The 26,858-nt window shown below is 33.7% G+C and overlaps 4 protein-coding genes across 8 annotated transcripts in view; 2 read left to right on the plus strand and 2 right to left on the minus strand.

The window, feature by feature from the left end:
* LOC143202938 (D-2-hydroxyglutarate dehydrogenase, mitochondrial) overlaps positions 1–16,301 on the plus strand; it is a 62,337-nt gene extending 46,036 nt beyond the window's left edge. For all 4 annotated transcript variants that reach the window (XM_076414955.1, XM_076414957.1, XM_076414954.1 and 1 more), the window contains exons 2-9: positions 4,929–5,088; positions 7,643–7,790; positions 8,579–8,776; positions 11,596–11,789; positions 13,884–14,052; positions 15,290–15,576; positions 15,655–15,823; positions 16,001–16,301. In XM_076414955.1, coding sequence (XP_076271070.1) covers positions 4,984–5,088; positions 7,643–7,790; positions 8,579–8,776; positions 11,596–11,789; positions 13,884–14,052; positions 15,290–15,576; positions 15,655–15,823; positions 16,001–16,254 — 1,524 coding nt within the window. In that variant the 5' untranslated portion in view covers positions 4,929–4,983 and the 3' untranslated portion in view covers positions 16,255–16,301. The remainder of the gene's footprint in view (positions 1–4,928; positions 5,089–7,642; positions 7,791–8,578; positions 8,777–11,595; positions 11,790–13,883; positions 14,053–15,289; positions 15,577–15,654; positions 15,824–16,000) is intronic.
* A 91-nt stretch (positions 16,302–16,392) lies between these two features.
* Positions 16,393–20,782, plus strand: LOC143202944 (formylglycine-generating enzyme). Of its 2 annotated transcripts, XM_076414969.1 has the most exons (5): positions 16,393–17,070; positions 17,167–17,338; positions 17,394–17,556; positions 20,573–20,626; positions 20,683–20,782. In XM_076414969.1, exons 1-5 carry the CDS (start codon positions 16,542–16,544, stop codon positions 20,755–20,757), a joined length of 993 nt encoding a protein of 330 aa, XP_076271084.1. In that variant the 5' UTR covers positions 16,393–16,541; the 3' UTR covers positions 20,758–20,782. The 2 variants fall into 2 exon arrangements, with proteins under 2 accessions (XP_076271084.1, XP_076271082.1); XM_076414967.1 differs by lacking the exons at positions 20,573–20,626; positions 20,683–20,782 and adding an exon at positions 17,642–17,944 and having other exon boundaries at positions 16,396–17,070.
* On the minus strand, positions 18,009–20,146 carry LOC143202943 (traB domain-containing protein). The gene is made up of 6 exons (XM_076414966.1): positions 19,831–20,146; positions 19,562–19,776; positions 19,155–19,406; positions 18,965–19,104; positions 18,734–18,900; positions 18,009–18,623 (listed from the first exon to the last, which is right to left on the minus strand). The coding sequence occupies exons 1-6, from the start codon at positions 19,853–19,855 to the stop codon at positions 18,322–18,324; spliced, it is 1,101 nt and encodes a 366-aa protein (XP_076271081.1). The 5' UTR covers positions 19,856–20,146; the 3' UTR covers positions 18,009–18,321.
* EMC4 (ER membrane protein complex subunit 4) lies at positions 20,775–21,715 on the minus strand. Its single transcript, XM_076414978.1, has 2 exons — positions 21,349–21,715; positions 20,775–21,285 (listed from the first exon to the last, which is right to left on the minus strand). The coding sequence occupies exons 1-2, from the start codon at positions 21,399–21,401 to the stop codon at positions 20,820–20,822; spliced, it is 519 nt and encodes a 172-aa protein (XP_076271093.1). The 5' UTR covers positions 21,402–21,715; the 3' UTR covers positions 20,775–20,819.
* Positions 21,716–26,858: the final 5,143 nt, after the last annotated feature.

Raw genomic sequence — 26,858 nt, forward strand, 5'->3', positions numbered from 1 at the left:
TATCTTTACACCATTTAAATCTTATATTATACAATAGTGTATGAAGGGATGTTCTTCATCCCTTAAAGAGCTGCACATCCCTAAGCACTCTATGGATACTTTATCTGTTAACAGTTTCCTCTGAAATAACTGTTTTAAATTATGTTTATATTGAATAAACTACTAAAGAACTGAGATATTGAGTGACTAACATACTATGTTCATTCTAATATTCACTGGAGCTGCAACACGCTAAAAATGTTTTCTCTCTAACGAATTTTGCCGGTTTATATCCTCTTGTTACTATTGTTTTGAAGAATTTTGCATATGTTTGACAACCGGACGACTTTGGGAGGCTAATTCGGTTACACGTTCTTAGTTATCAGACAGCATTAACTCTATAACTAGATCTTTTTAACTAGAATAAAATATTGTCTGTTTCTAAAACGAATTTACAATTTTCGGCAGGCAATACATTATACATCTTGAGTGGCCTAACGTAATATCCCTTTCTGAAATATTCATATATTATCTAAATACACAATTTGAAATAATAAGTCTTCCTTGACTTTATTATATGCCTTTAAAAATTACATTCTTTTAAAAGCAGTGTCTGGAATATCCATTAGACGTTTTCGTGGGTTATCTTTACACCATTTAAATCTTATATTATACAATAGTGTATGAAGGGATGTTCTTCATCCCTTAAAGAGCTGCATATCTCTAAGCACTCTATGGATACTTTATCTGTTAACAGTTTCCTCTGAAATAACTGTTTTAAATTATGTTTATATTGAAAAAACTACTAAAGAACTGAGATATTGAGTGACTAATAGAGTATGTTCATTCTATTATTCACTGGAGCTGCAACACGCTACAAATGTTTTCTCTCTAACGAATTTTACTGGCAACAGAGTGTATATCAAAACAAAGCGTTCAAAAGAACGTTTGTCGGTTTATAACCTGCAGTTACAAATAATATTTGGAAGAATTTTACATACATATAAGAAACGGAAGTTCGAAAGATGAACTAGCACTCGAAACCGTATGATTCAACGAAAGCAAACAACCTGTAAATCTATATAATGAAATCGTCATAGGCGGCGTTGAAAACAACAGACGGTGCTTAGACGACATCACAAACCAACAAACAAACCGTCCGATTACAACAACCGTCCAATAGGAATCCTCATTTCCATCCCGTCGCCGGGGTATAGCAAAAACCGGCGAACGATTCCATTGGACGGGCCGATTTTTAATAGGGCACATCCTAGCCAAGCCTCCGCGATTTTCCCACGCTCCCGGTCCCACGGCGCGCCGACCGCCGAGAAAAAAAACGTCATCGGCAACAACAAACCGAGACGGAACCGAGCGTTATCTCATTATCGCTCGGAACATGATTGGGGCGGCTTTCGGAACGTGGGCGGGAAGGCGTGAGGCCGTTCGCCACCGCCGACGATCGGCGCAGCTGGCCACGTAGGCGTGGCCTCGACCGCGCAGGCCCGATCGCGACATCGGCCATGCTCGGAACGGAAAAAGGGGAACGGATTTTCGTTGGTTGATCGCTGCGGGTCAGTGGCGGCGCGAACTAATAAAATAATATGGCGTCATTATTAGGGGGATTGTTCCGGCTTTATGAGCGTTTCTGTCGGCTAGATTGGACCGTTTGCCATTACGAACGGTCGAATGATTCTCGTTCTTCGTGACATAAAATACCGTATTAGAGTTTCGTCGTTTATAAATATTTATAGGCTTTTACTATATTAATAAAAATATTTTACTTTCATTAAAGAATATATCCACCTCTTTACGATTACGTCATGTTTTTTCTCTTTCTGTGTTATCTTGTCAAATCATTTTGTTTATATGACTGTATTTCTCCTTGGTTTCTTGCATTAGTGCCTTTCATAAAATTACATTTAATCACTTCTGAGGATACTGTACACTGAAGGTATTTTCAGTATAGCGTAGGCGTATATTCATTTGTTTGAATTAATAGCCTGAGTGAAGAAGCGCTCTGGTGGCAAACTCTACGCAAGCGCATTTAGTTTGTTTTATATCTAGTGATTAAAATTTTTCTCTAATATATTTTTCTTTGTCTATCGTTCCACAACGGATAAATTAAGCCATATGAAATTAAAAAGCAATCAAACATGTTACAATAGTAAAGGAAATGCTGGGAACTCATTTAATGACTAATTAATAGAGTAATATGTAAATTATCATTAATTTTCACGAAATATTTTAATTAAATACTAATAAAAACGTACATTTTAATAATTGAGTGTTGTAATTTTGTTTAGGGAGTAAACAAAAATTCGGAACCATTTGAAAATAAAAACTCATGCTCTATTAGAACATTTTATGACAAATCTGTAAAACGGAGCAAAAAAGACCATGTTTATATAGAGATTATATTGATATTATATCATATATATATGACTGATATGTTTACATCAAGTCCATGCACCATATTTACATAAAGACATCATATTGAAAGATTTCTAGGCAAACTCTATAAACTATATTAACATAAACCATTAATATTATATAAAATTATTTAATATTATTTATGTAATATTATTGACGAAAAGTCCAGAAGCCATATTTGTATATGTAATTCATCTATCTCAAAGCAAAATCTTCATCTTGCACACCATTGTACTTTTCATCTGAAGGAAGTCACCAGTCAGTACATCATTATTTTACAAACCAAAAATGTATTTTCCTATGCTCTTTTATAAAAATATATTATGTTTTTGCTTGTTTTGTCCACCCCTCCATCTTCAGAGTAGTAGTCATTAGATCGTTAGGGTCATTTATAGTTAATGTTATATGTTTTGTTTATTCGATTCAGGTCAACTCCTACTGGTAAGTTTAATCTTTTCAGTGTGTCGTTCTCCACTACTCTTGCATCTGCAAAATCCTCTCTAATTTTTTCGATTTTTCTAATTTAACTTTCATCAGCTTTGCCTCGACGACTGTTAGCAACTACACATATAAAAGGAAAATTAATTTTTGCTACTATTTTTGATGGACAAACGCTAGTAATGAACTGATTATCTTATTTTTTTTATTTCGACAAAAAAAATAATTGTCTTCTGTTCTTCTTGTTATCGTTTTTAAATCTGTAGCTATATCGGGATGAAATGTTGGCATATGTTGACTTCTACTTGATGTCCAAAATGTTTTGTTACAAGTTTGACGCTTAATAGTCTCACTATAAACAAAATTAAAGCTGCTCCATTAATCCAAACATTTTTTTTAATCTATATATTCTAGGTTTTTTGTTTACATTTGGCCAACGGTTAATTTTATGAGCGCAAATATTTGGTGTATGCGCACAATATTCCATCATTACATGCAGTTTAGTGTATTCTCTTCTGGGGTAGAGATATGAAGCACCACTCTACTAGAATCTTTAGACATCTAGACCAACTCAGATGGCATCTAACAAAACACAACAAGTTTTGGGAGGTGAAAAGAGTATTGTCAGGGCCAACACTAACATCAGCAGGCGCAACTTAAGCTTATTCTCGTGACTCAGAATTGGTCGCTGCAAACTGGCCCACGAATTTCTCGTTAAAGGAGGAACTCCACCACTACGCGTCGAATGCAGTTCCTCGCTGTTAACCAAACACATACTAATCGAATGCCGAATATGCAACTCGTAAAGACAGTTGGTCAATCTGGGAGAGACGATGGCGCTACTATAAAATATTGCTTTTTGAAGGGAAAAATACAGTTGAAGCAAAAATTCGGCTTGTTGCCAAGTTTCCGGACATTGCCCCAGGAAAATCAACCACCAACGATTGGTATGCTAAGTTTAAACGTGGTGAAATGAGCACCGAAGACGGTGAACGCAGTGGACGCCCAAAAGAGGTTGTTACCGACGAAAACATTAAAATCCACAAAATGATTTTGAATGACCGTAAATTGAAATTGAATGAAATAGCATACACTCTAAAGATACCAACTGAACATGTATATCATATCATTCACGAATATTTGGGTATGAAAAACCTCTGTGCAAAGTGGGCGCCACGCGAGCTCACTTTTGCGCAAAAATAACGACGAGTGGATGATTCGGAGTAGTGTTTGAAGATGATCAAGCGTAGTAAACCCCAGTTTTTGCATCGATATGTGACAATGGATAAAACATGGCTCCATTATTTCACTCCGAAGTCCAATCGACAGACATCCGAGTGGACTGCACACGATGAACCTGCTACAAAGCGTGGGAAAACGCAACAGTCAACAGGCAATGTTATGGCGTCTGTATTTTGGGATGCGCATGGAATAATTTTCATTGACTACTTTGAGAAAGGAAGGACCATAAACAGCGACTATTACATAGCGTTATTGAACCGTTTGAAGGACGAAATCGCCGAAAAACGGTCGCATTTAAAGAAAAAGAAAGTGCTGCTTCACCAAGACAATGCATCCTGTCACAAGTCAGTGAAAACGATGACAAAAATCCATGAATTGGGCTTCTAATTGCTTCCTTATCCACGAATGGTGATCGCCGAAACTGAGGCCTATTTTGAAGCAAAGGACAAATCCTACTACAAAAAAGGTATCGAAAAGTTGGAGGGTCGCTATTATCAATCACCCTTGAAGGGAATTATGTTGTATAAAAAACTAATTTTACCAAAAAAAAATGTGTTTTACTATGGTAGGCCGAGGACTTCAATTAACTTACTGTGTTTATTACTGTAGCATTCATATATCCATGTATCTATGTGCTTTACATCTTGATATTTTTCAATCACACTTCGATTTTTGATATTTAACAATATATAAACAATTATATAATTAGCTTGATATGCGAACAGTGGAAAATGACGAATGAAAATCACCAATAACAGATAGAAGAAATTTTTATTAACCAATAAACTTTGTTGGTAATTGTATGATTTTCTAATTGTTTCTGTTTCTTATATTTTTAGGTGGAAATTAATGAGATTATAACTGAGTACAAATTAGACTAAAGCTCGTTACAAAATGATGATTCGTCGGTTTTTACGACCTTCCGTCCTCTCCAATATAAATGGCAGATCAATGGAACAACTGAGAGCCTATAGCAGCGCTCTTCCTGAATTAACAAAGGCAAGTAACAATTATTTTTATATATTTTTGTTTATTATAGATATTGTGTCTGATGATCTTGTTATCCCAAGTAGCTTATGATATTTAATTAATCTGAACACTTATCTGAGGTTATCCGAACAAAATCATCGCTTAATACTGTATTGGAGATCTTTTTTATTAATTAATTATTACATTGTTACTAGTCATTTCCGACTAACCTACCAGAACAAATGGTAATCGGACAAGGCAAGGTTTGAGCTATAGGATGTGTGCATTAAAATATTCCAGCTAATCTCTGACAATTTTGACGAGCAATTACGTGGTTTAATATTGTCATGATGGAAGACTGGAATGGAAGATTAATCCTTTAAAAATATGCCTTTAGGAGAATGTTCAAAATTTAAATTATTTTCGCTGTTTACTTGAAATTTTATTGTAAGCAAGATGTTTAATGGATTGCCTGCCGCAATTTGTAAATTCGTTTCACAATCGGACAATATTTACCTTCTCATTTTATTCCTGTTAAAAAGATACACAATGCTATCTGATTAGTTCGAAGGCGTAAACGAAAGAGCCTGTCAAAGTCGTCCTGAAAAATTCTTGAAAGCAATGGTGATAAGAGGTTATAACTCTAACCTATAAAGTATTGTGGCTGTATAATCAACTGTGGTTTTTAGATGTACTGTAATGTTAAAATAAATTATATTTTATAACATTTTTGTTGAATTATTTTATTTAGATTAGGATTTTATGTGATTGATATGTGATACACAAACCCAAACCGAACTAAAGCAGAAAGTTGATGCGGCAAAATTGCGACGTTTTGACGTCACAAATTTAGATGACGCATGTTGAAAATAACTGTATTATTATATTAAACATTCCTGTTTCCGGCCTGAAGTACAATATATCTACAATGTTATGACTAATAAAACCATATAATCAGTTGTTATTCCAACATTTACCTTTGTCCATCAACTGTTGTAGTCTTAATACTATTTTTATTATCATCTTGCATCTGCGTCAAGAGCAACCATGGGGTACATTGGTCCCATTCTGCAGTATCCATGTCTCATCAAAATACATAACATAAATTGAAATAATAAGTCTTCCTTCATTTTATTATATGCTTTTAAAAACTGTATTCTTTTAAAAGCAAAGGCCATTAGTCCTCTTCGATACTTTACAGACTAACAGTTTCCTTTATAATAATTATATTAAATTATGTTTTTATTGAAAAACTACTCACTGCTTTTATACATTTCATATATTTAATTTCTGACAGAGCTAACATCAAGCTGATCTTGATTATATTTTTCAATTTTTGAGATATTTCAGTTACCGTGTCTATTCTAATATTCAATGCTTCAACACGCTAAAATATATTTTCAGTAAAAATTTCAATTTCAAACGAATTTTACTGGCAAAGGAAGGCCTCATTATCTCGTTCCTGTTCAAAGTAACTGATTCGAGACGTAATCTGTTCTGTACGGCTTCGGAAGTTTCAGAGTATGATATTTGAAATTTATCAGAAGCAGCAAAGCTTTAAAATAACGGTTGCCGGTTTATATCCTCTTGTTACTATTGTTTTGAAGAATTTTGCATATGTTTGACAACCGGACGACTTTGGCAGGCTAATTCGGTTACACGTTCTTAGTTATCAGACAGCATTAACTCTATAACTAGATCTTTTTAACTAGAATAAAATATTGTCTGTTTCTAAAACGAATTTACAATTTTCGGCAGGCAATACATTATACATCTTGAGTGGCCTAACGTAATATCCCTTTCTGAAATATTCATATATCATCTAAATACACAATTTGAAATAATAAGTCTTCCTTGACTTTATTATATGCCTTGAAAAATTACATTCTTTTAAAATCAGTGTCTGGAATATCCATTAGACGTTTTCGTGGGTTATCTCTACACCATTTAAATCTTATATTATACAATAGTGTATGAAGGGATGTTCTTCATCCCTTAAAGAGCTGCACATCCCTAAGCACTCTATGGATACTTTATCTGTTAACAGTTTCCTCTGAAATAACTGTTTTAAATTATGTTTGTATTGAATAAACTACTAGAGAACTGAGATATTGAGTGACTAACATACTATGTTCATTCTATTATTCACTGGAGCTGCAACAGGCTAAAAATGTTTTCTCTCTAACGAATTTTGCCGGTTTATATCCTCTTGTTACTATTGTTTTGAAGAATTTTGCATATGTTTGACAACCGGACGACTTTGGGAGGCTAATTCGGTTACACGTTCTTACTTATCAGGCAGCATTAACTCTATAACTAGATCTTCTTAACTAGAATAAAATATTGTCTGTTTCTAAAACGAATTTACAAATATATCATATAAATGTTACTGTAAGAGCTTCTCTGGTAATCTACCTCGCCTATACGTACCAGACATTATTTCACTTGAATATATATTTTTTATTGGGGCAAGATCTATCCACACATAACTTTGTCTTATTAGGCACTCAAAAATAGGATTCTATTGCTTGGGAAAATGTTACTTGACAGGAGAGTTTTGTTTAATTGTATTGTTTGTTTTCAGGATCGCTATTCTTTGCAAAGAGGCGACTATGCTGTGCTCAATGAAAAACATTTACAATTTTTCACGGACCTATTAGGACCCACTAGAGTCATAACGGACCCATCAGACTGTATAGGATATAATGTGGATTGGATCAAGAACGTACGAGGTAATATGAACGATATTAAGGACACCTTATATGCTATATATTTGCTAGTACCTTTCATTTATTTTTTTTACTACCTTTTACTATTATTTCCCTAGCTTCCTAAGTTTATTTGGTCTTTACCTTTTTTTTGGTATGATTGAAAAATTCTATCGGCTAAATGGTGACCGCGATTCGCTATACTACTTTCGATTTTTTTAAAGGCATTTTTCATGACATCCTGCAACATCTGAGGTTGAATTTCTTCAATTTCGTGACGAATATTGTCTTTAGTTTTTGTCTATAGTTTTATATTGTCTTGTTGAATATTGTCTTTAGTTCTGGTGCTGTTAAATCCGGAGATCTGGCTGGCCATGCTAAAGCGCCATTTCGCGAAATTAATCTTCGTGGAAAAACGTCATTCAATAATTGAATTGTTGAACGAGCCGTGTGTGTTGTGGCCCCATCTTGCTGAAACCACATGTCCTCTAGTCCTTGCTCTTCCATTTCAGGCACAAAGAAATTTCGAATCATGTCATGGTACCGTTCAGCAGTAACAGTAAGAGAACATCTTGGTCATTTTCAAAAAAATAGGGACCAATAATATTTCCAGCATAAATACCACATCATACAGTTTTTAGTTTACATAGTTTACATCAAATATTCTTCTTGGAAAAGTGAACTTCAACCTTCTGCACTGCGATTATTAATAAAATCATATTTTTTGTTGTTAGAAATAAAATAGCGGTTGATCCAACAGACCAAAGACCAACGAGTTTTAATATAGAACTAAAAAATCGATATTTTTAAAGGTTATAGTTCGTGCGTTCTAAAACCGAAAACGACGGAGGAAGTTTCGAAGATCCTCTCGTTCTGCAACGATAACCGCATAGCTGTCTGCCCCCAGGGCGGCAACACCGGATTAGTGGGAGGTTCTGTACCGGTTTTCGATGAGGTGGTACTGTCTACGTCATTGATGAACCAAATTTATGATATTAACGACACATCAGGTAAGACAAAGGCCAATAATATTTGTAAATACTGTTTATAATCATATTTAGGTAACGTTCACTGATTATGAAGTATTAGTTTAGAATTCACTCAACATTTTTATTATTTTTAAGTCATATAACATAATCACATTTTATTAATTGTTGCTGTTATGTTTCTAGAGAATGTATCTATCCTCCTACATATTTTCTATGGGGTTTCAACTGATTATTTTGGGTTTCTCCTGTTTTATTTCAATATTTGTATAATATAAGGTGCTTAAACTGTAGTTTATCTTTATAATAACTTAAGTTCAAGTATATATCTAGGAGGATCTAACGGCCCTATCTTAGTATCTGGTGTAATACTGATTATGTATTAACACTGCTGCATTAAAAGACACCTCAGTACAGTAGTGTAATGTCCACTACGCAAGATCAAAGGGTTTGAGTATTTTGAGCCTGTGTCCTGATCTGGTATTATCCAAGAGTGTATTACTTCGATATAGACATGGGAATGGAGTCTTTCCTCATGTCTTCTTGCGATTCATTCATTTGTGACAGTCGGTATCTAAAGGTCTCTGTGTAAGTAATAAGGCCTATAGTATCTGGGTAGGCTATGGACATATTACATTTGAGGCTCCGTTTTTCCATATACGCCAAAATTGTAAAATGGTCTTATGAATCATGGATTTCATTCCAATACTTCATACGAGGGTCACTATTTATATTTCGGGAATAGGAAAAAAACAAATAGTTAAGCTGCTAATATATTTTTATTGTTTTTCAAAGTACTCGCCATGATGATCGATACACTCTTGCATACGGTTAAACCAATTTTCAAAGCATTTAATCCATTCCGAATGAGGTATCTTCAAAATATGATTTTTGAACGCTTCAATAGCTTCCTCGGGCGATGAAAATCGTTAACCACGCAGTTTCTTCTTCACGGATGGGAACAAAAAGAAGTCATTGGGTGCCAAATCAGGGTTGTACGGCGGATGACCCATCAATTCGATGTTTTGAGTGCTCAAATAGTCTTTTGTTTGAGCCGATGTGTGAGAGCTCGCATTGTCATGATGAAGAACAATCCGGCGTCTCTTGTTTGTTTTCCTTATTTCACCGAAGACTTCTGACAAACGAATGGTTGTGTACCAATCAGAATTTATTGATCTACGATTCTCTAGAGGCACTGTTGCAATATGACCAGTTTTCCCGAAGAAACAGGCCATCATTTTCTTTGAAGTGCTTCGTGCGCGAACACCCATACAGTCGACTGCTGCTTACTTTCGGGTTCATACGAATATATCCGCACACAGCATCTATGTTTTCTGGCACAACAGCCAATTTTGGTCGACCGTCACGTAATTCGTCGGACAACGAACTACGACCACGACTGAATTCTCTAAACCAGTGATACACGGTGGTTTCTGATGGAGCTTCATAGCCAAAAGTCAAATTAAGTTAATTGATGCACTCTTGTGATAATCCACGTCGAAAATCGTAAAAAATCATCGACAAATAGCTTTCGTCAAAGAGGTCAAACTTTACGATGGAACCGTCAGATGGATTCACATGACAACAGTGTTGCCAATTCCCGAAATATAAATAGTGACCCTCGTAATAGTATTATTTATCTACAGTACTGCTCTGGAGTTTCTTCTGAAAAATTTGTATTGTATTTAAATTACTTTTTGTGGAACATCCCAATAAATGAATTTCGTATATCCATATCAGTTTCTTTTTTTTTCTTTTTTTTTGTTCTGGCCTAAAAACCAGGCGGTGGAATGCATGACGCATACCTGGTCGCGGAGACTTGCCCTGGAGTGACAAGTTGGACCGGGTTATGTGGGACTGCCTCTGGGCTTACCAATACACTAAACCGAAACCGCCTCACAGTTGACCCCTGTGGATCACTACTGCTACTGCATTAAATTTGGGGATATGGCACCCGCTGATTGGGCAGCCGTTATTGGGCACGAGGACCCGGCGATTCTATTGATTCGCGAACCTGAGTTAACACACAACTGGGTACTGTTGTATGGGGCCAAATGTTATGACTGTAGCGACGGATGAGGTCGTTTCAGCCTGGAAAAGGGGGAGAGCTTAGCGGTGACGCGGTGCTAAGCTCCCAGCATGTCGACCAGCTCGCGAACAAGCGCTTTTTCAGAAGAACTTGAGCTGAGTTGTTGTTTGTGGAATGATTGAGATATGAAGTGCTTGATTTCTGGAGTGTCAGTTTCCCTATGAATTTGATTATTTCTGACAACATATCAGTTTCTGCAACTTCTTATGTAGTGAAAATGTTTTTTTTTCACATTTTCCATTTATAGTATATCACATGCGTAGAGTAGGTAAAGTATTGGCATCAATACATTTCCTTTGGTAAGTCTGCTTTTGCTTTTTTTTATTGTAGAGTAGGCTTCCTCTTGTTTGACTTCAAATATTCTGGCTGTAATGTAAGACTTTAACAGTTCAATGTGTTGCTTCGGTAACATTTTCTCTATCTTACGAACAAGGCCGTCATGCCATACCTTATCTAAGACTTGTGCTACATTTAAGAATATAGCTGAAAGTACCTTTTTACCTTCATAGGCTTCTTCAATTACATCTGTTATTCTATGTACCTGGTGAGTTGTTGAATGTTTATTAACAAACCCAAACTGATTACCTAGATAGACCTTAGATATTACTGGTAACAGTGGGATAGTAAGTCAATAGACTTTTTATTACATTTGGTGATCTTCCAGGTTATGGGAATATATTTTTTGGGATTTTCCAGGATATTAATCAAAATATTTGTCATTTTGTCAATATAAAAAAAAGGATTTGTGTTAAAGGTGTTCTGATCTGTCAAGCCGGATGTATCCTGGAGGTACTGGATGAAGCGTTAGCCGATCACGGCTTAATGATGCCTCTGGATTTAGGAGCCAAAGGATCTTGCCACGTCGGTGGAAACGTATCGACCAACGCAGGTGGTTTGAGGTTGTTGAGATACGGAAACTTACATGGTAGTGTCCTGGGCGTGGAAGCCGTAAGTACATATATTTTGCTATAAAAAGGGGATGCAGAAAATAATACGATCACCTGACATACAAAATCCTTTCAATATAGCAGCCAATGCACGTCATTAAAATTTAAAATGCAACGTTGCTGCACCAAATTTAAGTTTTCCTTTATTTTGGCTCTGACAAAACAAAAACAAAACTCAGGTTTATTACGCTTGATCATCTTCAAACTCGTCGTTTTTGGTCAAAAGTTTTGGTCTTTCTCATACCCAAATATTCGTGAATGATATGATGTACACTTTCAGTTGATATCTTTAGAGTGTCTGCTATTGCATTCAATTTCAATTTACGGTCATTCAAAATCATTTTGTGGATTTTTTTTATGTTTTCGTCGGTAGCAACCTCTTTTGGGCATCCAGTGCGTTCACCGTCTTCGGTGCTCATTTCACGACGTCTAAACTTAGCATTCCATACCTTGATCGTTGATTTTCCTGGGACAGTGTCTGGAAATTCAGCATCAAGCCAAGTTTTTGCTGGAACTGTATTTTTTACCTTCAAAAAGCAATATTTTATCAACACGCGAAATTCCTTTTTATCCATTTTTGTCACAATAACAACAGTTGCTTCACTCAAAATGCTATAATTCACAGACTAATGATCTGACAGCTGTCAAATTTATACACGCATTTTTTGAGGGTTAAGGCTATCTAAAAAACATGAATTTAATTCTAGTAGCGCCATCTATTTCGCACATGCGCTTATTAAGCACATACATATTTAATTTAAAAAAGTATTGAATGAAACGAAATAATAAAAACATAATTAATATTTATCCAGCCATTTTATTTTTATAACATCAAAAGATCATATAACACATCGTTATTTTTGACAATATACACAATAATTGATTTAATGTCCAAACTATGTATGAGTAACTAATTTTTTAGCAAATTTAATTATTTTATACTATCACTGTACACTGTTCTTACATGTTAGCAAAATGCTGTCTAATTTCTTCTCTTGTTCTTCACTCTCAAGAAATTCTAGCTACATCTTACCTATAAAATATAATTTAAATCATTACTAAAATATATTATACTTGACTACTTCCAACACAACACGAATCATTTTCTTCTCTGTTCTTGTTACCATTACATTTTGGCATATGTTGATACCTATTCCAGGTCATTTAAAATGGAGTGTTATACATTCAACAGCTAACATTCTCATTATAAATAAAATTGATGCTGTTTGGATTTTATAACTTTTAAAAATATAACCTTACATTCTGCATTACCCTCCTTCTTCCATATTTTAAAACCAATGTATGTTAAACCACCAAGAATAACACAACAATTTAATTATTATTACTATAGAATTATTAATTAACTGGGTGGTAGTCTTGGGACCACTTCTGTATCTGCTCTACTCAGCAGGATATCCCAATAACAAGAGAAACAGTACTTTTAGGATCATTTACTGACGATACAGTTATTATCTATATGCCTAAGGTTGTAGAAAAAGTACAAGTGGTAGTCAGCAAGATCTACCAAGGAATGAGATTGGAAAATACAATTTTGCGTTTCGATGAAATGACAAAAACCTAATTATATCACTTGACGGATGCCCGATTCCTCAAGCAGAATCAGCTAACTATTTTGGCATCCATCAGGAAATCAGAAGATTGAATCGAACTAAACTACACGAACTTGTGTTATTCTGAACTTTAGCTAAAGTTCTTTTAATTTTTTTTATTGTATTAGTGCAAGTAAAACAGAACAGTAGTAATAAATGAGTTTTAAATAATTATTTTTTTGAGCCCTGTTCGTTAGTTTTGTTGCTCTACACTTTGTTCGTATACTTGGTTTGAATTAGTAGACATTAACAAGCGTATATTCATTAAAATACTTAACACATGATCTCAATAGTAAGAAATCTTAATAAAATTCTAGTTTCATTACGAATCATGTATTATTTAAAACGTCAATCATGAATAACGATTCAGACCGTGTCTTCAAAGAGACCACTGTAATCAAAAGGTCATCAGACAACGAACCCGAAATCCCGCAAAGGAATATTCAAATATCCAATTCGACACAATGAACCTTTTGCGATTTCAGGTAAAAGCCGACGGAGAAGTCGTCGACCTGCTCAGCACTCTGAAGAAGGATAATACCGGCTTTCATCTGAAACACCTCTTCATCGGATCGGAAGGAGCGCTGGGGATCGTGACTAAGGTGGCGGTACAGTGCCCCACCAAGCCCAAGGCGGTCAACCTGGCGTTTTTAGGTTTGTACGACGTGTTCGATCGCAGGAGGCTATCCGTAGGGATGCCCGGCATGCGCACGATTATTTCAATTGTTGCGGCGTTGTCAGTTCTTGCAAATTATACGTATATTTGAAGAATATATTGTAAATAGAATAAATTATCTATTATCTAAATTATCTAAAATATTAGACGCCCCGCGTGGCTATAATAATTTTTATCTGCATCGTTGCCAGTTATTATATAAATAGAATAGATTATTTTAAATACACAAATTAGTCTAAAATGTTAGATCATCAGCAATAATTTATGCTGTTACGACGTTGTCAGATCCTGCAAATTATTCGTAAATTTGAAGACAATAATATAAATAGAATAAATTATCTTGAATTCACAAATTAGCCTAAAATGCTAGACTCCCTGCATGGGCATCAGAATTTATAAATACGATGTTGCCAGTTCCTGTAAATTATAAGTGTATTCGAACAATAGAATATAAGTAGAATAAATTACCTTAAATTCACAAATTAGCCTAAAATCTGAGATGCCCCACATGGACACAAGAATTTTTATTTGCGACGTTGCCAGATCTTGCAAACTATACGTAAATTTGAAGACAAGAATATAAATAGAATAAATTATCTTGAATTCACAAATCAGCCTAAAATGCTAGACGCCCTGCGTGGGCATCAGAATTTATAAATGCGATGTTGCCAGTTCCTGTAAATTATACGTGTATTCGAAGAATAGAATATAAATAGAATAAATTATCTTAAATTCACAAATTAGCGTAAAATCTGAGATGCCCCATATGGACACAAGAATTTTTATTTGCGACGTTGTCAGATCTTGCAAACTATAAGTAAATTTGAAGACAATAATATAAATAAAATCAATTATCTTGAATTCACAAATTGGCCTAAAATGCTAGACGCCCTACAAGAACGCAATAATTTATATTCGCGACGTTGTCAGTTCTTATAAATTATACGTATATTTGAAGAATATATTATTTTGAAATCACAAATAAGTTAAAGCCTTAGATTATGCAGGTGCACAATGTATATTTGCGATGTTGCCAATTCTTGTAAATTATACGTAAATTTGAAGAATATAATATATGTTGAATATATTATCTTCATTGGACAAATTAACCTAGAATGTTCTATAATATATTATAATAAATGCAGCATGAATAATATTTTAAATTAAATCTTAAAATAGAAAAAAATACATAAATACATATATTGACCCTTTCAGGACTGGAATCGTTTGATATGGTCCTAAAGACACTGAAAAAGGCCAAACAAGACTTGGCCGAAGTCCTAGCCTCCTGCGAGATGATAGACGAAAGTACATTGAGCGTATGTACCGAAAATCTCAAGTTAAGATCGCCTTTACCCGATTATCCGTTCTATATGCTCGTCGAAACCCACGGTAGCAATAACGATCACGACCAAGAGAAGCTTAACGCATTTTTGGAAGATGTAATGAGTCAGGGACTGGTACTAGACGGAACTGTTACCAACGAAGTCAGCAAAATGAGAGTAAGAAAATTTTATCAACATTTTTAAAACTATTATATGCATTTACCTGACCTTATTAACGTCTTTTGTTGCTTTTAGACTATTTGGGACCTAAGAGAACGTATAACGGAAGGTTTTATACATGACGGTTATGTATTTAAATACGATGTTTCACTGCCAATTGAAAACTTTTATTCGTTGGTTCCGGTTATGAGGGAAAGACTGGCAAATGATGACGTTGTTCGAGTGTCCGGATATGGTCATCTAGGTAAGAAATCAATAGAACCCAATATCATAAGAAAAACCTGTTTCCTTATGTTCTCTTTATTATTTATTCATTAACACATAATCAAATTTCCCTAATGCCAAATCTTGTCAATCTAATGTCAACTCTTCGTTAGACTAAATTAAATTTATCACCGTTATTCAATTTTCTATTTTCCAGGTGATGGAAACATACATTTCCAAGTATCCGTAAGAGAATTTTCCCAGGATATCCTTAAAAAGATCGAACCGTTTGTTTACGAATATACTTCCAAACTCCGGGGAAGCGTCAGTGCGGAACACGGAATCGGATTCAGGAAACCCAAATATATTCACTACTCCAAAAGCCCGGAGAGCATCCAAATCATGAAACAGTTAAAGAAAATGTTCGATCCCAATGGAATACTCAATCCGTACAAAGTGTTACCAAAATAAATCTGTTGATCTAATATGATTCCTGAATAAATATTTATTTAGTTTTATGGAATTTTTTTAATCATCTAATATAAAATATAAAGTTAAATATAAAGAAGACCTTAGAGAAGAACTAACACATAACCAACATGCTGTCACGGTTCAATGTTTTTGTTTTTATACAATGTGAGATTTGGACCAATTTTATGTTCACGTTGTTGTGGTTTAAGCGAAGGTCATTTTTTTTGGGGAAAGCATTTGATAGAATGAACTTAATGTCGAAATTCATCGATTAAACATAGATTAAAATGTACTTACGAAGCAATATATTACTTGTGACCGTACTTAGTTTTTTAAAAGTTTGTTCTTCAGACTGTAATTGTAATTTGAATCGCAATGGACAATGTAGCAAAGAAGAAAATGAAATTAGACCTGGTCATAAGTACTCCAGTGACTTAAACTATGAAGAAATTACCCCTAAAGCATCATTTGATATTTCTAATATGGTTTTAATTAAAAGCGACACTTTCGAAATGGGAACAAATAAACCGGTGTTCGTAGCAGATATGGAGGGTCCTGCTCGAAATGTTACTGTTAACCACGATTATTATCTTGATAAATATGAAGTGTCTAATAAAGATTTCCATAATTTTGTGAGGGAGACGGGTTATAAAAGTGAAGCTGAAAATTTTGGAGACAGCTTTGTATTTGAAATGACCTTACCCGAGAAAGAGAGGAATTCCTATCAAGATCTGCGCGCAGCTCAAGCACCTTGGTGGATAAAATTGAATGGTGCAATGTGGAAACATCCCGAAGGACCAGAGTCAACAATTGAAGGTATTAATAAAGATAGAAATAACTTACATTAAGTTTAACACACATACATTTAAAAATGTGTAGTCATCTTTATTTTTTGTTAAATCTCTGTTTTAGATAGAATGAATCATCCAGTTATCCATATTTCTTGGAATGATGCAAACAGTTATTGTAAACACATAGGAAAAAGGCTTCCAACTGAAGCTGAATGGGAAATGGCTTGTAGAGGAGGTTTAAAACAAAAACTCTATCCCTGGGGTAATAAGTTGAATCCCAAAGGAAAACACTGGTATTAACAATAAATAATCGTCTTGTAAAATGGCTTATGGTAACACAAACTTTAGGACGAATATATGGCAAGGCGAATTTCCAAAAGTTAACACGGCTGAAGATGGGTATTTGTTTACTAGTCCAGTAGATGCGTTCCCGCCAAATAAGTTTGGTTTATTCAACATGGCAGGAAATGTATGGGAATGGGTACAAGATGATTGGTTTAATGATCCTGAGGTAGGAATCGCTTTATATCTACAGTTTTTTTTATGGCAATGAAAATAAAAAAGAAAAGATCATATTGAGGCATGTTTACTTTTAGAACTCAAAAGTTAAAAAGGGGGGGTCATTCCTATGCCATGAGTCATATTGCTGGAGATATAGGTGTGCTGCTAGGTCATCTAACACAAAGGATTCGACGGCATCCAATCTGGGATTTCGATGCGCTGGGGATATTTCATGATTACTGAAGTACTTATAACAATCCTGCCAAATATCAAGCAATAATACTCTTATACGTTATACTAGAATATTAATTATTGTTAGTTTTATTGAATTATATTTTTTATTAGCTCTCAAATTCTATTCAAATTTACTATTAAATTAATTAAAGATTAATACTACCTGAACTTCTTTTAATGTTAAGGGGAAATAGGAGGAAAAAAAACGGGAAATTAAAATAGCTATAGTTAAAAATTCAACATTTAATTATAAGAAAAACTTTTAACAGAACATCTACCGGTGTTTAAACAATCTCACTATAATTAAAATTCTGTATCAAAAATAAGCTTTTTATATATCTTTAAGTATATCGAAGCCCACCCCCATTTTAAAAATAATTAGGAATGTCTTTTCGTTAAAATAAAATTACTAAAACAAAAAATCATCTAAATTTTAACAAAGCAATTCATACATTTTATGCTTAAAATAAAATATGAAACTTTCAACGGATACTACAAAAAATCATAAAGAAGTAAAATGGAGAGTTCTATACAACTGAAACTAAGGCATCACTGATTTCAAACACGTGTGATCTTTAAGACCGCAAATAACTTTCTCCATAAAAATACTCGAATGTGTTTTAACATTTGTTGGCACTAATCTGTACACAAGGTAACCTCCTAAACCTATTAGGGAGACTTTAAATGTAAATCGCATTATCTTTGAGGTCATCGATTGAGGTGGGATTGTCATGATATCTGTAACTCTATGAATTTGATCTTCGGGCCAGAGTCTGGTAATGCCTGCAACATGACCTATTCCCACGACACCTACTACTTTTAAAGGTTCAATTGGTCCGTCACCTAAAAACAATTTTACCAATCAAACTATTGAAGGCTCATCAACTAGTACTAAGCTCCTTAGACAAGCAAGCTTTTCAGATTTAATTTTAATAAAATCTAGAAACATGTACTTGGATTAATGTTAGGCTTGATACTGGCTGCTAGCTGCAGAGAACTTGTTAAGTAAATATCCCTTTCATCCAGAAGAGCTTCACGCAACATTGGATAATCTGCCCCTAATTCAGCAAATAGCTTTTCCAATATATCACTATTTTTACATGATTCCATTTCTTCAACACTATACAACAATGAATAATATTGGTATGAGTGAATGTGGTAAAAGCTTGATAAAAGCATGTTACCTAATAGGATCTTTTGCTGTTATTAGATGCCAAGCTAATTTTATTGTTTGAAACCATGTCAATCTAGATATGGCCCTCCTCAAAGTAATATCTATTGGTCTATCTCCTAGGTGAATACAGCAGTTTGGTATATTTGAAGCCTAAAAGCTTATAGTTACTTAGGAATTAGTTATTGTTATTAATATCAGACCTCTCTGAAGGCAACTCGAAATTCACCACCTGGAGCCATTCCTATTTGCTTTGTTATAAAGGCACTCATATTTAACATTAGTACATACATAAGACCATTAATAACTCCATTTCTTTTAACAAGTGCCATGACTTTAGCCATGCCAATATCTTTTGCTTCCTCTAATATAGTATTTTCATCCAATTCTAAAACACTAGTTCTAGATCTACATAATTCAACAACTATCATTTGTGGTTGCACATTCCTTATTACCTAAGTATTAAAATATATAATTAACATAACTTAGTAATAAATACTATAAACTATATATAATTAATATGACTTTCCATTCAAAGTTACTAGTCTTTTGTTTCTTCATTTTAATTATCCAATTAAAATAAATAATTAAAACCAATTTATAAAGGTACCTTTCTAACATCCTCTTGAGATTCTTTACTGAAATGAGCTGTACCTATTAGGTAAACTTTTGCCCCAGTCTTCTGATGTGTTAAAAGTGTTACAGTATGGGGTAAATTATTATCAAAATCTGTATCTCTTAAACTAACCAAATTAGCTTCTATGTCAGTATATTCCGATCCATTTTCAGAATTTGTACCTATTTTTATTTCATTTTCATTGAGTTCTAAAATAGCAAAATTATAAAATAGAAAGTATCCACCATATGTTACACACTAACCAAAATTTGATAATGAAGTATCCATATTAAAATATATCTGTTTAAAATACAATTAGAAATATTAAAAAATAAAAATCTGAAAAGGCTTCAGCTGTACGTCACATAGAACAGTTCTGCGATTTAAAGTCATAAAATCATCTATAAAATAAGCGGCACAAATAAGACAAATCTTCATTTCTTTTTTCCATATGTCAGATGTCAAAAATAGAGACAAAATTTGATGGGCATAATCGATGCAAGATAGGAAAGATCTTTAAAATAATGGAACAATTAAATATGAACAGATAAAAATTACATTATTTAATAAAAAAAAACAGTGGCTTTGCATGGTTTAGTCTTTGCATAGGTTAATCTAGCTTTAAGAATTCTAATTTGACACTAAAAACACGTGAACTAAATAATGTATTCATGTTGAAAATATCTGTAAATGATAAGCATTTATTAAACAAGTTGTCTTTATGTCGTCAACAATTCGTAAATATAATAATTTATGATTATAAAGACAAATATAATTAATATATACCAAAAATGATATATGATTTTTAAGCGAACAATAATCATATAGTTGTCATTTATGTCCTCTACGTTAACTTAATATCATAAGGGGGGTATCTTATAAATTCTAAGAGTAAATAGAAAATAGCAAAACATATAAGTAATAAACATGGTAAAAAATTTGGTAAGGCGAAGGATATAGCATTATTCAAAAACTGATTAAGAATATACCATTGTTATGTTTTAGGTGGTCTTTTTAATGGGTATTTACACAGGGATTTACGTGACGCAAAACTATAATGTAAACTAAAAACGCTTTCTCTAATCCAATTGTATTTATAAGTAACTATTTTGTAGGTACCTAGAGTTGATGATCCTGAAGCATTATTAAATAAAATTAAAGAGTTCGCAGATAAACATAAGAAACCATAAGAAATAAAAGCACTGTATAGATTCACATTGTGTATTTTGTTAAGATGTAAATATCAATAAATTTAATGTAGCGCAACACCCCCTCCTAAATACTCCTGTCTTATAGGTGGCTCTACGAAAGCCAACCAATCACTAGCATGTGTTGGTAATAAGCCCATACTGTGGCATTTATACAATGCCAGAGCCATATTTACTAGATGTCCAAAGACATACACTAACATCTGGAGAATAGCGCTGGATGTTTCCATCATTTTGAAAGTGCTTTTAGTAGCCCATATCGCTTGAATTGGACGCATCAATAACATGCCCACCATCATTATAGGAAATATGGATATAGAGTTGCCCGCCATATATGATATAAACAGATTCATGGGCACTTGTTTCAGAGGTGCTAGTGCTAAATCCCACGATTTTTTGGTAATTAATCTAGAAACATTTGTATTTTTTGAAACCTCACTGGCATTCGATACTGTCGACGTAGAATATGCTGGAGGAGAAGGCAAAGCTTCTGCAGCGACTCGATAGGTTCTAAAAGACAAGACATACATGGCTATAACAACAAATTAGAACATTAAATTAGATGTTACCTACTTCACATTTTCAAGGGACCATTTTTGACGCCTATTAATAGCTTTGTTTGACATCTTATTTATGTTTAGTAGAGGAAATTATAAAGCTTATCGATCGTATAATTAATATTTTATTTTAAATTGCCAAATATCGCCCCTTTCATAGGATTAACTAATTATTCTTCTTTCATTTTCTTCTTTAGCATATCACAAATTTTTGTACATTTATTATTTCCATTTATTGCCTGAAAAGAGAATTTCTAATTAAATCCTGAAAATGATTTGTGAGCCGATATTTTTAAAAAATATTTCATTTTGTCTTAGCTTAGTTTTCTGATATTCCAATTAATTTGTGGATTAGATTATATGAAAATATGATGTGCGCAAAAGCTTGTAATATAGAAATGGGAACACTTCTAACAAAGGCCTTAGTGTTACCGCAAGCCGCTAGAGGGCCACCGATAAAAATATTACAGTTTACTATTGTTACAACTGTAATCTACATCCTATGGGTTATATAGATAGTATTTAAATAAAATATTTTATTACAATTTTATTTTTTTATTTTCTCCGGTAAAAATACCTTATCCTTAATAAATACCTTTAATTTTTCTTCAAAATAAAGAAAAATATGGATATATCGGTTAAAAAAATATCAATATTTTCTTTTGAAATATGGATATAACAACAAATCCCTACTAGTTAGGCAACCACGAAATCATGCTCATTCATTAGAGGTGGAGGATTGTACCTTTTCCAGTTTGCAAACGTATTTTCGTTATTAATTCATGACACAAAATGGATATATTATTTCAATGATTTCTGGTTTATTGAGCTCTGTCTCTGACTAAATGGCAAGAAAATATTAAATTAATTTATGATGTATTAGATAGTATATATATATATTGGTGAAACTTCATATTCAAATATTTAGCATCCTATGATATATTAATCCACTACTACTAAAAATTCAGGAACGATTAATTTGGAAATAACTTTAGAAATTATTCAGTTTATCAGGCCATTTTTAGAACCTTTATAAATAAAGTTGTTATTATTTATCTTAAAAGGCAACAGTGCTTAGTTACGGTGTTTTTAAAATTTTGTCATGGGATAGTTACGCCACTGACAATTACAGAGCACGTAAAACGACTTTATAAGGCAACAAAGTTGCGCTTAATTTCAGCATACTAATGAGAAAATGTAACAATTATATATAAACAGTTTTCCATTTCTATGCTCGTTCGTATATCCTACGCGGTAAATATTGACGTCATATGAGGAATATATGGTGTATTTGTCACATGGTGGATGTGTCTGTTGTGAAGGCACGTATATCCTCCCAAGTTTTCATTACAGCAGTGTATAAAGCTATTTTAATTCAACGAAATTAAATGAAGAGTTGATTTTTACAGATAAATATTACAATAGCATATATAAAGACGATACGTACTTTTTTGACATAACATTTATACTATTGTTATTGTTATTTTAATTTATTATCATGTTTATGATTACAAAGTTTATTATATGTTGCTAAAATAATTAATAATTCGTTATAACCTTCATTATGTACTTACAAAAATGTTAAAATCAATGGTTGATGAAATCGTCAAAATCGTTGTCATGAAGTATAGTTTAGACGATATGAACTACCGAGAAAACTATCCTAGTCTAGCATATTATTCTGTTTTCAGTGATATAGAGCATAAATGGTAGGAATGCTGAAATAATATCGATATACCGATATTTATTTGAAAGAAATATCGATATTTCTGGACGATATATGGATATATGTTTTCAAAAATATAATATAAATAATAAAATCTATATAAGCATATTATAAACCCTTAAAATTATGTTTTTGGTACAATTTTGGCCAATTTTGGTATATAATCTTAAAGGTATAGGATCACTTTAGTAATTAAATTTAACGATTTTTTTAATTAATTTTTTTAATTAATAATTTTTTGTTTAAATAATAAAATAAAATAAAAATAAAAAATAAAATAATTGTTTTTTTAATTAATATCGGTGTTTTTCTTACTTGATACACATTTTTTTGTGTTTTCCGATATATCTTCTTAAACATCGATACATTTCCTGGCTATTGCGATAAAATAAAGATATACCAGGTGTACCGGAAAGTTATCACCGGTTCGAACACCACATAAATTTCAAGAAAATGGAAAAAATTATTTATTCAAGGTATTGGCAGTTTGATTCTATACATCTTGCCCATCTTTCAGGCAATTTGTGGCAATTTCACCAATCAGGCAGGTGATAACCATGATTTTTGGCGCTTAGGATTTTCAAAATGAATCCACTTTTCATCACCCGTCACTATTCTATGCGGAAATCACTTCCCATCACACCTTTGAAACTGCATTTCACACACGATTTTTCGATTGTCCATCTGCCTGTCATTCGATTGATTTGGCCATCTTTTGGAATGTCCTCATTGCTGATAATCCTTCGCTGATCGTTGCTTGGGTCACATTTAACGTTCCTTCTTCTTCTTCTTTACGATATATCTATATATCGATACTTTTTCGGCATCCCTAGAGCACCGTTGTTGGAATACTACAGAGTGATTGGAAGGTACTAGAATAAAGTAAAAATATGGTTGACGGCTTGACGAGATCAATTAACTCTAATTAAAAGTTAGGGTTTGGTTAAGACTTGTTAGTATAATAACAGGTCATTTGAAAAGTCCCCGGCCTACCATAGTAAAACACATTTGGCTATTTTTTTGGCAAAATTAGTTTTTTTTTGATTCAACATAATGCCCTTCAAGGGTGATACACTGACTATAGCGACCCTCCAACTTTTCGACACTATTTTTGTAGTATGATTTGTCCTTTGCTCCAAAATAAGTCTCAGTTTCGATCACCTCTTCATTCGACGGAAATTTCTTCCCATCGAGCATTCTCTTGAGATTTGAGAACAGGAAATAGTCGCTGGGGGCCAGATCTGGAGAATACGGTGGATAAGCAAGCAATTCGAAGCCCAATTCATAGATTTTTGCCATCGTTTTCACTGATTTGTGACACGGTGCATTATCTTGGCGAAACAGCACTTCCTTTTTCTTCAAATGCCGCCGTTTTTCGGCTATTTCTTCGTTCAAACGGCCCAATAACGCTATGTAATAGTCGCTGTTGAAGGTCCATCCTTTTTCAAGGTAGTCAATGAAAATTATTCCATACGCATCCCAAAATACAGATACCATAACCTTGCCAGCCGACTGTTGCGTTTTGCCACGCTTTGGAGCAAGCTCATCGTGTGCAGTCCACTCGGATAACTGTCGATTGGACTTCGGAGTGAAATGATGGAGCCTTTTTTCATCCATTATCATATCAAATATTCATGAATGATATGATATACACGTTCAATTGATATCTTTAGAATGTCTGCTATTTCATTCAATTTCAATTTACGGTTATTCAAAATCATTTTGTGGATTTCTTAAATATTTTCATCGGTAACAACCTCGTTTTGGCGTTCACCGCGTTCATCGTCTTCGGTACTCATTTCACCACGTCTAAACTTAGCATACCAATCTTTGATGGTTGATTTTCCTGGGGCAGTGTCCGGAAACTCGACATCAAGCCAAGTTATTGCTTCAACTGTATTTTTCCTTCAAAAAGCAATATTTAAACACGCGAAATTCCTTTTTATTAATTTTTTTTCACAATAACAAAAGTTGCTTCACTCAAAATGCTATAATTCACAAACTAATGATCCGACAGCTGTCAAATTTATACACGCATCTTTTGAGTATTGGGGCTAACTATAAACATATGGATTTAATTCTAGTAGCGCCATCTATGTGTCAGGCCGGGAACTTTTTAATTGCCCTGTTACTTGGATTATTGTCATTTTTTTAAAGTTAATTTATAGTTCCCATCGCTTGAACGGTAGTGTATGCAACAACCAACATTACTAATAAGAAATTTCAAGTTAAGTAATTTCGTTAATTTCGACCGCTTTCCATCTATCACAAATGAACCCATTACGTCATTATTTGTGGGACAAAAAACACATACTTATAGCGTTAATTATCTAAACCGTTGATGCCGGTTTAGTGTAAGATTCTCGTAGCTTAGGAAGTGGACATATTAATTCATTAAACAATAAGAATGTGTATAGGCGTAACAAATGTATGTTGACACAGAGTTGTGCTCCATTGACAAAGCTTACAATAAATTATGTTATGAAGGATTTGCGAAATTGTTATTCGTATATAAAATTTGCTCTAAAACACTGTCTTGCTTTTTACAATTTAAGTTAGAAATGACAATACGTGAAAGGCTTTTAAACAAAAAAAAGTTATTAATTTACTTTTTCCCGGAATGCTTTAAGGTGGCACCAATAATTATGCTGAAAAAACCTGACAAACCTGCAGAACAAGTCGAATCTTACAGGCCTATTTCGCTACTACCTGCAATATCAAAACTATTTGAGAAACTGATATTCAAACGTCTTAAAAAGTTTATAATAATACCAGATTTCCAGTTTGGTTTTCGAAATCACCATTCAACAATCGATCAAGTGCACAGAGTAACTGCGCCTATTGAAAGAGCGTTCGAGGAAAAGAAATACTGCCCTGCAATATTCCTGGATGCCTCACAAGCTTTTGATCGGGTTTGGCATTTGGGATTAATCTGTAAGATGAGCAAATTGTTACCGCGTAACTTTTGTCAACTGCTGGAGATATTTAAAACTATTTCGGCTGGAGTTCCACAAGGTAGCGCCTTAGGACCTCTCCTATATCTGCTCTACACTGTTGACATTCCAACAACAAAAGAAACACTACTTGGAACATTTACTGATGACACAATTATTATGGCAAACGACATATCTCTGCCTAGAGCAGTAAAAAAAGTACAAGTGGCAGTCAACAAAATCTACAAATGGACGAAAGATTGGAAAATTCAACTTAATAGCTCCAAATCTGTCCACGTTAATTTTACATTAAGGCGAAATAATAAAAACTTAATTATATTACTCAATGGATGCCCGATTCCTCAAGCAGAATCAGCTAAATACCTTGGAATCCAACTTGACGGTAGATTAAATTGGAAACATTACGTTAGACATAAAACAAAATACTTTAGCACCAAAATAAAATAACTATACTAGTTACGTGAGACGGTAAGATACTCTCAACTTGATCTAAAATCAAAGAGATTGATCTATAATACAATTATAAATTCAGTTTGGACCTATGGGGTGCAAATATGGGGTTGCCCTAAAAATTCAAATCAACTAGTCACACAACGCTGTCAAAACAAGATTCTTCGATAGATTGCAAATGCCTATCGCTATGTAACCAACGAAGAACTGCACGATGATCTGGAAATCAAATGGATTTGCGAAGTTATCCAAGATTTCGCCTTGAAACACGAAAGAAGATTACTAAATCATAGTAACGTGGAAGCAATACAACTGCTGGACAGCGCGCAGGATGTCAGGAGATTGAAGCGAACCAAACCATACGAACTTATAAACCTTTAGTGTAAACTATAGCTA

The sequence above is a fragment of the Rhynchophorus ferrugineus genome, unplaced genomic scaffold (genome assembly GCF_030347505.1).
Source record: "Rhynchophorus ferrugineus isolate W39M unplaced genomic scaffold, kcgeb_rfMv2 rfM9, whole genome shotgun sequence".
NCBI lineage: Eukaryota > Metazoa > Arthropoda > Insecta > Coleoptera > Curculionidae > Rhynchophorus > Rhynchophorus ferrugineus.